We start from the raw sequence: 11325 nt of genomic DNA, 5'->3' as shown, positions 1-11325 counted from the left end.
GCACTCACTCCAGGACGCGGGGAGCATCCATGACAGTTACATCTTCGAGTGCTCGCAGATCCCACCCATCTTTGAGGGAGAGCAATGGCTGGAGGGATGCCTTCGCAGGGACATGGGGTACCACTCAAGAGGTGGCTGATGATGCCAGTGTGGTGGCGACAAACACGCACTGAGACTTGCCATAATGAGGTTCATGCATCATCGCGCGAGCTGATCGAGCAGGCGATTGGACTGCTCAAGATGTGGTTCCGGTGCCTGGACTGGTTGGGTGGAGCCTCCAAATTAGCCCCCAGAGGGTGTCCTGCATCATAGTGGTGTGGTGCGCTGTGCTCTCCACAACCTGCCACTGCAGCAGGGAGACCAGTTTGACCAGGAGATGGAGGAGCGCCACGTCACCTTGGATGAGGAGGAGGTCAAGGAAGGCAGCAAGAGGCAACCCACTGAGAAAGAGGAGGAAGAACCTCAGGCAATGGCCAGGACCTGCATGGGCCAAAGAGCGAGCGATGCCCTCATAGCTTCTTGGTTCGGGGATGACCAGGACTAGGGAGTGAAGAGCTCCCCCAGCACTGGGTGTAACATCAAATTACTAATGTGGTGCCAGGTGTAAGTCTTCATGATGGCGCACACTTTCACGGGCAGGGCACTAAAACCAATGGCCGGACTCTGCAGCAGAATGATGAGGAATTGCATTGAGGACTGAGCAATGCTTCTCTATGTCTTAATGAGATGCCTGACCACCTGCCTGACAGAGAGCTGGACATGTGTGGCCGTTAGATTCAGTGCGAGCACAGCTGTGTGGTTTCTTAACTCACTTAGCCAACCGAGACTGGGCGGGACCCAGATCACGACATCTCGCGAGATCTGGTTAGATCTCGTGAGGCGTAGCAGCTGTTGGGAATTCCGGGGGGAGGCCTTTCCCAGGATCTACTGGCCGTGTCGCAATCCGGTTCCGGCAGGCTCAGTCAGTAGATGGTTCCCTATGAGTTTGTTGTGCTCTGTCATTAAGGTTGCAAAGTTCTAATTCACTTTGTTGAATAGGTAATATACAAACTAAATACGGCAGGTTTTTCGTCTTCCACTATGCTAAATTAATTTTAGTAACAAATTATTTTCAAATGCCCTGCATTAGACATTCAGCATATTATAGTATACATGTTCGGCAGGTATTATTAATTTTCTTGACCTTTTCCATTTACTTTTACAGATCCTCTCATGAGGAAACATAGATTAATGAGGGTAAGTTGTTTTAATAAGTAAATGCACATTACTTTATTACTCATACAAAACTGAAATCATCTCCAGAAATAATGTCAAATCCCTGCTTACAACAGGGTTCCTGACGTTTCGCCAGCCTACACGATTTTACAATGTATACCAAACCTGTAAGTCATGTCTTATTGCTTACATTGGCCGAATTTGCTAATCGATGGTGTAAGAGAGAGGATGAAAGTGCATTCCTGATTTGGTCATCTAACTAAATGTTGTGATGGGGAGTGCGGGTGGGGGAGGGGGGGGGGGGGGGTGCGGTACAAAATTGCCATTATTCATTCATTCCTCCCTGCAACAACTTAATGGTATTACTCCAGTTCAGCAGCCATTAAGCAGATACCCAAATCTGAGAATCCTGCTTTTCTCTCTGTTTTCGGAGACATTATTAACCGCAAAACAGTTTAAAACCTTGTTATATCTTTCTGAAAAATTAAACGATTTCGCACACATCCTAATAACTTATAGTTTCAGTAGTTTTCAATGAATCCATCATCCAGAGCCATTAGGATGATCATATCACACATTGGTGCCAAATAAGTCAGCAGGTATTTGATTATCCAAACTTCTAAATGTTACTCCAGGAGGGATTTGAATATGATATGTTATTTTCAGATGATAATTAAAGTCAATCTTAAAACACACTACACGTTGTTTAAAGTGCCTTGGGATTTAATGTACTGGGCGAGATGTTCTCTACTATCAGCAGAGTCCAGTGTTGGGCGGGAACAGTGGTGCTGAACCCGCCGATGGCAATGACGCCTCTTTACGCCATGTAGTGCGGGACTTAGAAGAAAAAGCTGACAGGCATGGGTTCCATAACGTATCGCTGCTGAGCACCACCTGACTCACCCGCTTTGCCATCAACTCAGCGCTTTGACGATCCAGGCACTGTTTTTAAAGCAAAAACAGAAAATACTGGACAATCTCAGCAGGTCTGACAGTATCTGTAGAGAGAGTAGCTAACCTTTCGAGTCTGGATGACTCTTTATCAAAGCTGGAGAGAACTGGAAATAGGGTCAGATTTCGGTGTTTTGTGGGGGGAGGGGCGTGGAACAGTGGGGCTGGATAGAGGGGCAGCGATCGGTGGAGATTGACAAAGATGTCGTGGACAGAAAGTCAAACAAAATGTAAATGGGGGCGATTAAGGCTACGAAGGGTGCTGATAGTGGCACATAAAGTGATTAGAATGTGTGAATGGCAGAACATACTACTGAGGTAGTATGGGCTGAGGTTAGAAACAGGAAAGGAAAGGGCACCCTGTTAGGGGTTTTCTATAGGCCTCCGAAAAGTTCCAGAGATGTAGAGGAAAGGATTGCAAAGATGATTGTGGATAGGAGCGAAAGCAAGAGGGTAGTTGTTATGGGGGACTTTAACTTTCCAAATATTGACTGGAAACGCTATAGTTCGAGTACTTTAGATGGGTCTGTTTTTGTCCAATGTGTGCAGGAGGGTTTCTTGACACAGTATGTAGATAGGCCAATGAGAGGTGAGGCTGTATTGGATTTGGTGCTGGATAATGAACCAGGACAGGTGTTAGATTTGAAGGTAGGTGAGCACTTTGGTGATAGTGACCACAATTCGATTACGTTTACTTTAGTGATGGAAAGGGATAGGTATATACCGCAGGGCAAGAGTTATATCTGGGGGAAAGGCAATTATGATGCGATGAGGCAAGACTTAGGATGCATTGAGTGGAGAGGAAAACTGCAGGGGATGGGCACAATGGAAATGTGGAGCTTGTTCAAGGAACAGCTACTGCGTGTCCTTGATAAGTATGTAAGTGTCAGGAAGGGAGGAAGTGGTCGAGCAAGGGAACCGTGGTTTACTAAAGCAGTCAAAACACTTGTCAAGAGGAAGAAGGAGGCTTATGTAAAGATGAGACATGAAGGTTCAGTTAGGGCGCTCGAGAGTTACAAGTTAGCTAGGAAGGACCTAAAGAGAGAGCTAAGATGAGCCAGGAGGGGACATGAGAAGTCTTTGGCAGGTAGGATCAAGGATAACCCTAAAGCTTTCTATAGATATGTCAGGAATAAACGAATGACTAGGGTAAGAGTAGGGCCAGCCAAGGACAGTAGTGGGAAGTTGTACTTGGAGTCTGAGGAGATAGGAGAGGTGCTAAATGAATATCTTTCGTCAGTATTCACACAGGAAAAAGACAATGTTGTCGAGAAGAATACTGAGATTCGGACTACTAGACTAGAAGGGCTTGAGGTTCATAAGGAGGAGGTGTTAGCAATTCTGGAAAGTGTGAAAATAGATAAGTCCCCTGGGCCGGATGGGATTTATCCTAGGATTCTCTGGGAAGCTAGGGAGGAGATTGCTGAGCCTTTGGCTTTGATCTTTAAGTCATCTTTGTCGACAGGAATAGTGTCAGAAGACTGGAGGATAGCAAATGTTGTCCGCTTGTTCATGAAGGGGAGTAGAGACAACCCAGGTAACTATAGACCAGTGAGCCTTACCTCTGTTGTGGGAAAAATCTTGGAAAGGTTTATAAGAGATAGGATGTAGAATCATCTGGAAAGGGATAATTTGAATAGAGATAGTCAACACAGTTTTGTGAAGGGTAGGTCGTGCCTCACAAACCTTATTGAGTTCTTTGAGAAGGTGACCAAACAGGTGGATGAGGGTAAAGCAGTTGATGTGGTGTATATGGATTTCAGTAAAGCGTTTGATAAGGTTCCCCATGGTAGGCTACTGCAGAAAATACGGAGGCATGGGATTCAGGGTGATTTAGCAGTTTGGATCAGAAATTGGCTAGCTGGAAGAAGACAAAGGGTGGTGGTTGATGGGAAATGTTCAGACTGGAGTCCAGTTACTAGTGGTGTACCACAGGGATCTGTTTTGGGGCCACTGCTGTTTGTCATTTTTATAAATGACCTGGAGGAGGGCGTAAAAGGATGGGTGAGTAAATTTGCAGATGCCACTAAAGTCGGTGGAGTTGTGGACAGTGCGGAAGGATGTTACAAGTTACAGAGGGACATAGATAAGCTGCAGCGCTGGGCTGAGAGGTGGCAAATGGAGTTTAATGCAGAAAAGTGTGAGGTGATTCATTTTGGAAGGAATAACAGGAAGACAGAGTACTGGGCTAATGGTAAGATTCTTGGCAGTGTGGATGAGCAGAGAGATCTCGGTGTCCATGTACATAGATCCCTGAAAGTTGCCACCCAGGTTGAGAGGGTTGTTAAGAAGGCGTACGGTGTGTTAGCTTTAATTGGTAGAGGGATTGAGTTTCGGAGCCATGAGGTCATGTTGCAACTGTACAAAACTCTGGTACGGCCGCATTTGGAGTATGGCGTGTAATTCTGGTCGCCGCATTATAGGAAGGATGTGGAAGCATTGGAAATGGTGCAGAAGAGATTTACCAGAATGTTGCCTGGTATGGAGGGAAGATCTTATGAGGAAAGGCTGAGGGACTTGAGGCTGTTTTCATTAGAGAGAAGAAGGTTAAGAGGTGACTTAATTGAGGCATACAAGATGATCAAAGGATTGGATAGGGTGGACAGTGAGAGCCTTTTTCCTCGGATGGTGATGTCTAGCACGAGGGGACATAGCTTTAAATTGAGGGGAGATAGATATAGGACAGATGTCAGAGGTAGGTTCTTTACTCAGAGAGTAGTCAGGGCGTGGAATGCCCTGCCTGCAACAATAATGGACTCGCCAACACTAAGGGCATTCAAATGGTCATTGGATAGACATATGGACGATAAGGAAATAGTGTAGATGGGCTTTAGAGTGGTTTCACAGGTCGGCACAACATTAAGGGCCGAAGGGCCTGTACTGCGCTGTAATATTCTATGTTCTATGTTCTACATAGGTGTCAAAGGGCAACTAGGAACAGGGAACAGATGACCCAAGTGGGGTGGGGTCGGGGGATGGGGGAAAAATGTTCAGGGAAAAGCAGATCGATGGAAGTAATGGAAATAAATTGATTGAAATAAAAATGGGTGGAGGAGAGAGTTCACAAACTTGAAGTTGTTGAACTCAATGTTAAGTCCGGAAGGCTGTAATGTTTCTAATCGAAGATGAGGTGCTGTTCCTCCAGTTTGTGCTGGGCTTCACTGGAACATTGCAGCAGGCCAGGGACGGACATGTGGACAGGATGGTGAGTTGAAATAGCAAGCAACAGGAAGGTCTGTCTCCTGCTTGCAGACGGACCGAAGGTGTTCTGCAAATCAATTACCCAGTCTGCGTTTAGTCTCCCCAATGTAGAGTAGACCACATTGGAACCAGCAAATACAATAGACCAGATTGAAGGAGGTGCCCGTGAAGTGCAGCCTCACTTGAAAAGAGTGTTTAGGCCCTTTGATGGTGAGCAGGGAGGAGATAAAGGGCGAGCGAGTGCATGGCAAGGTGTTGTGGGAAGAGGGTGAGGTGTTGGGGGCGATGGAGGAGGACTAGGGTATCCTGAAGGGAATGGTCCCTGTGGAATACAGACAGGGGAGTGAGGGGAAGATGTGATGGGTGACATCATGCTGGAGTTGACGGAACTGGCAAAGGATGATTGTTTTAATGCGGAGGCTAGTGGGGTGAAAAGTGAGGACAAGGGGGACCATATCTTGGTTCTGGAAGGGAGGGGAAGGGGTGAGAGCAGAGGCCATTTTTAAAGGCCGTCTCAGCACACAGCAAACACACGAGGAAACATTATTCATCCAGATGCATTCCTCTAACAACCACCCCAACACCACCACCAACACCAACTCCTCTGGAAACCATGGCATTAAACGGACATCAAATTTGCACCCCCTGACATTAACGTGGCAAACATTCTACCCAGAGTGCTGCACTCTGAGCTCCATTTGGAACACTGCTCACCAGGCGCTCGCCTTCAGAGATCCAGCATGTATCATGCCATTCTGACATCACATCGCTGTGGACGTACTTTCTGATGTAGGGGAATGATTTCAGCTTGTGGGCCTGATTATGATATGCCAGTGTGTCACAATGAGGTTCCTGACATTGAACGGTGGCCTGTCACTGACGGGGGATGGGGACGATAGCTTCCTGCTGATACACCAACATGAAACGTGACTTTGGCCTTCTTGTGATATTTTCTGCTCTCGCCAGACCCGCCCGACACGAATGGGCGCGGAAAATCCCGGCCGCTATATATAGGTTGTTAATTTGTTAAATCCTGACCAGTAATTTAAACTTTACTAAACACAACATTGAGAGTTCAAATTTTAAATGGACACATTACAATTAATTTCAAACCGATAATGAAATCCCATCTTCATATAAGCTGTACTACTGAATATTAGCATGAGCTCAGCTGATAAGGAACTTGAATGACTGTGATCAGATGAAATCCGTGTGAGATTCCCGGTCTCACCCGTGGCAGGACCTGTTGTGAGCGAGAACGGAAAATCTGGTGTTCCAGCCAAAACTCCATTCAGCTCCAGTGGCACTGGAAAATCCCGGCCGCAAACCAGGACAGAGAATTCCGACCTATGTATTTGGTCACTGTATTCTCTGAAATTTCGGCAAATAATTATTTTTGTTTACTTTCAGTTAAAAAGAGCCAAAAGCCATAAGTTGAAGGGAAAAATGCACAGCAAGGAATCCAAGGACAGCAGGGAACGTAGTCGAACTGTCAGCACTTCCCCACCAGAATCCATCAGCAAAAAACGCCCAACAATATTGTCATCTTCAGATAATTTGATTCCAACGGTTCCGTTTACTTCAGACTACCCTTCGCAAAAATTCATAAGTACAGGAATTGCTACAGCATTTATTTCAGTTACAGAGACACGGGGTGTCACTACAATATTTTCTTCTTCCCCAAAGTATTCCATAACGACAGATTTAAGTGTTACAGCGATGCAAACACACTCTTTTGAGGTAAGTAATCCAGATTCATTCTTATATAGTTTGCTTTTGCTAATATTGTTTCCTTCAGTTAGTTCCCAAAGGCTAGGTCCTTTATCTGAGAACTGATTCCATCGCATGGTTAAGACAGGGTGACTAACACTGCAGGACTGGCCTTGAAGATCAGATGACTGTGATCAGATGAAATCCGTGTGAGATTCCCAGTCTCACCCGTGGCAGGACCTCTTTGAAGAGATAACAAATAGGTTAGACCAAGGAGAGCCAATGGATGTTATCTATCTTGACTTCCAAAAGGCCTTTGATAAGGTGCCTCACGGGAGACTGCTGAGTAAAATAAGGGCCCATGGTATTCGAGGCAAGGTACTAACATGGATTGACGATTGGCTGTCAGGCAGAAGGCAGAGAGTTGGGATAAAAGGTTCTTTTTCGGAATGGCAACTGGTGACGAGTGGTGTCACGCAGGGTTCAGTGTTGGGGCCACAGCTGTTCTCTTTATATATTAACGATCTAGATGACGGGACTGGGGGCATTCTGGCTAAGTTTGCCGATGATACAAAGATAGGTGGAGGGGCAGGTAGTATGGAGGAGGTGGGGAGGCTGCAGAAAGATTTAGACAGTTTAGGTGAGTGGTCCAAGAAATGGCTGATGAAATTCAACGTGGGCAAGTGCGAGGTCTTGCACTTTGGAAAAAAGAATAGAGGCGTGGACTATTTTCTAAACGGTGACAAAATTCATAATGCTGAAGTGCAAAGGGACTTGGGAGTCCTAGTCCAGGATTCTCTAAAGGTAAACTTGCAGGTTGAGTCCGTAATTAAGAAAGCAAATGCAATGTTGTCATTCATCTCAAGAGGCTTGGAATATAAAAGCAGGGATGTACTTCTGAAGCTTTATAAAGCATTAGCTAGGCCCCATTTAGAATACTGTGAGCAATTTTGGGCCCCACACCTCAGGAAGGACATACTGGCGCTGGAGCACGTCCAGCGGAGATTCACACGGATGATCCCAGGAATGGTAGGCCTAACATACGATGAACGTCTGAAGATCCTGGGATTATATTCATTGGAGTTTAGGAGGTTGAGGGGAGATCTAATAGAAACTTACAAGATAATGAATGGCTTAGATAGGGTGGATGTAGGGAAGTTGTTTCCATTAGCAGGGGCGACTAGGACCCGGGGGCACAGCCTTAGAATAAAAGGGAGTCACTTTAGAACAGAGATGAGGAGAAATTTCTTCAGCCAGAGAGTGGTGGGTCTGTGGAATTCATTGCCAGAGAGGGCGGTGGAGGCCGGGACGTTGAGTGTCTTTAAGACAGAAATTGATAAATTCTTGATTTCTCGAGGAATTAAGGGCTATGGAGAGAGAGCGGGTAAATGGAGTTGAAATCAGCCATGATTGAATGGTGGAGTGGACTCGATGGGCCGAATGGCCTTACTTCCGCTCCTATGTCTGATGGTCTTATGGTCTTATAGACATTGGTCTGTGTAATACCAGCATAACTTATCAGAGAATCCCGAAAGCGCAGAGGCAGACCATTCGGCCCATCGAGTCTGCACCGACCCTACGATAGAACATCCTATCTAAACCCACTTCTCCGCCCCATCCCCGTAGCCCCAACTAACCTGTACATCTTTGGACACTAAGGGGCATAGCCAATCCACCTACCCTGCACATCTTTGGACTGTGTAAGGAAACCGGAGCACCTGTTACAGTCAGTTTTTATGTTTCCGTCTAACTTACTTTCATAGTGTATTTCCCCCTTCTTAATCAATCCCTTGCTCCGCCTTTGCTGAATTTTAAACTGTTCCCAATCTTCAGATTTATTGATTTTACTTACTAGTTTGTATGCCTCTTCTTTGAATCTAATACTATCTTTAATTTCTCTTGTAAGCCATGGTTTGGCCACAGTTCCCTTTCTACTCTTGCACCAAATGGGAATAAACACCTTTTGGAGTTCACCTATTCATTCCTTGAAGCTTGACACTGCCTGTCCACTGTCCTTCCTTTCAGTAATGTTTCCCACTCCATCATGACCAGAACATGCCTCAACATAGTGTTATAACCTGCCTGCTTACCATTGACTAATGACAATCCCACAATCCTATGGGAGTATCAGCTTCCCCAATGAGGGGGGCAGAGAAATCATTAGCAGACTCTCTGTATAAATAAAGCTGGCCAGTTTGGAACCAGCAGGAAGGAGTAAGCAGCAAGCGAAGTTGCTATTTCCGGGCAAACAATATCACCAAAAACGAGCGCCAGGTGGTCATATTGCTCACCGCCTGCGGCTCGCATACGTTTGGGGTGATTAGGAGCCTTACGTACCCAGCTGCGCCGGACACCAAAACGTTCGATGAACTTGTGAACTTAGTGTGGCAGCATTTTAACGCAACCCCATCCACGATAGTCCAACGTTACCGGTTTAATATCGCCGACTTTCCATCCAGGCTACGCAGGATTGCGGAGTACTGTGACTACGGTGAGACATTGTCAGAAATGTTACGCGACCGTTTGGTTTGCAGTATTAACAATGCGGCCACCGAGAGAAAGTTGTTAGCTGAGCCAACATTGACTTTTCAACAGGCCATTCAAATAGTATTGTCCCGAGAGAGCGCAGTGTGAGGAGTACAGGAGCTACAGGGAATGGAAGTGCATGCCTTGGGGTGCAACCCCTTCCGTCCGAAAACGTCCCCCCGCACTCCTACGGTACCTTGGGTGAGGCGATGTCCGGATCGACGGCAGTGGCCGTCGGACATTCCTCCCCGAAGGGAGCCTTCTCTAGAGCCAATGGATGAGGAGCCATGTCCGTGTCAGACTTGTAGGCGCCGACCCCGTCGCGGACGCCGGTCCTGCGGGCGCCAGAGGCGCCGTTGTTCCGACCGAAACTGGGACCAGCCCAGGGGCCGTACCTACCATGTGGATGAACCTGCGGTGACTACTCCTGAGGATGTGGAGACGGAGGCCAACTGCCTGCAGCTGCAGTGTGTGGCAGCTCCCCGTGTGGCCCCCATTAAGGTGACAGTACAGGTTAATGGTCACCCGCTCGAGATGGAGTTGGACACTGGCGCAGCGGTCTCCGTGATCGCCCAGAGGACATTCGACCGCATCAAGCAGGGTCTACAGACCCTTACATTAACCGACACACAGGCCAGGTTGGCCACCTACACGGGGGAACCATTGGACCTTGCAGGAACTCTGATGCCCCCTGTTGTTTATGGACGCCAGGAGGGGCGTTTTCCACTTATCGTGGTGCGCGGCCATGGACCCAGCCTGTTGGGTCGGGACTGGTTGCGCATTTGCGCTTGCAGTGGCAGCACATCCTCCAAACAGTTTCTGGAAGGTTGACTGAGGTGCTAGGACGATACCCAGATGTATCCCAGCCCAGTTTGGGGAAAATAAAAGGGGCCGTAGCCCATATCCAAGTTGAACCAGGAGCCACGCAGCGCTATTTCCGGGCGCGCCCGGTGCCTTAAGCCTTGCTCGAGAAGATAGAAGGGGAGCTCACTCATTTGGAGACTTTGGGTATTATCAGGCCCGTCCGTTTCGCTGACTGGGCAGCACCAATTGTACCTGTAATGAAGCCAGATGCCACAGTTCGCTTGTGTGGCGACGATAAACTTACAGTGAAAACGGCTTCCCGACTCGACCAATATCCATTGCCTCGCATAGAGGATCTCTACGCGAAGCTTGCAGGTGGACTCTTGTTCACAAAATTAGATATGAGTCACGCTTACCTACAGTGGGGGCTGGACCCGGCCTCCCGACCATATGTAACGATTAATACACACCGGGGCCTGTATGAATATACACGTTTGCTCTTTGGAGTATCCTCTGCCTGCGCTATTTTTCAACGTGTTATAGAGGGTATTTTGAGAGGTTTACCATGTGTCGCTGTCTACTTAGATGACGTTTTGATCACAGGGACGTCGAAGCAGGAACATTTGGAAAATCTGGAGGCTGTCCTTAGACGCTTTTTGGAGGCTGGAGTCCGTTTACGTTGCACAAAGTGCGTCTTTCAGGCGAAGGAAGTAGTCTACCTGGGTTATCGGGTGGACCGCGAAGGTTTGCACCCCGTCGCAGAGAAGGTGCGCGCGATTCAACAGGCCCCCGCCCCGACTGACACTTCGCATCTTCGTTCTTTTCTCGGCCTCATAAACTATTACGGGAAGTTCCTCCCCAATCTGGCAACTACACTGGCCCCGTTGCATCTTCTGCTAAAGAAAAATTACACCTGGG

The 11325-nt window shown here is 47.3% G+C and overlaps 1 protein-coding gene across 4 annotated transcripts in view; it reads left to right on the top strand.

Annotated features, from left to right (window-relative positions):
- The first annotated feature begins 906 nt into the window (after positions 1-906).
- The window catches only part of LOC140430486 (polycystin-1-like protein 2), a 151494-nt gene continuing 141075 nt past the window's right edge, over positions 907-11325 (top strand). For 3 of the 4 annotated variants that reach the window (XM_072517983.1, XM_072517980.1, XM_072517982.1), the window contains exons 1-3: positions 913-1038; positions 1205-1236; positions 6778-7107. In XM_072517983.1, coding sequence (XP_072374084.1) covers positions 1213-1236; positions 6778-7107 — 354 coding nt within the window. In that variant the 5' untranslated portion in view covers positions 913-1038; positions 1205-1212. Of the gene's footprint in view, positions 1039-1204; positions 1260-1324; positions 1383-6777; positions 7108-11325 lie in introns of all 4 variants that reach the window. The other variant, XM_072517981.1, reaches the window with a different exon arrangement.

The sequence above is a fragment of the Scyliorhinus torazame genome, chromosome 10 (genome assembly GCF_047496885.1).
Source record: "Scyliorhinus torazame isolate Kashiwa2021f chromosome 10, sScyTor2.1, whole genome shotgun sequence".
Taxonomy (NCBI): Eukaryota; Metazoa; Chordata; class Chondrichthyes; order Carcharhiniformes; family Scyliorhinidae; genus Scyliorhinus; species Scyliorhinus torazame.
Note: the sequence above shows the minus strand (reverse complement) of the source record. Positions and strands in the feature narration are given on the sequence as shown.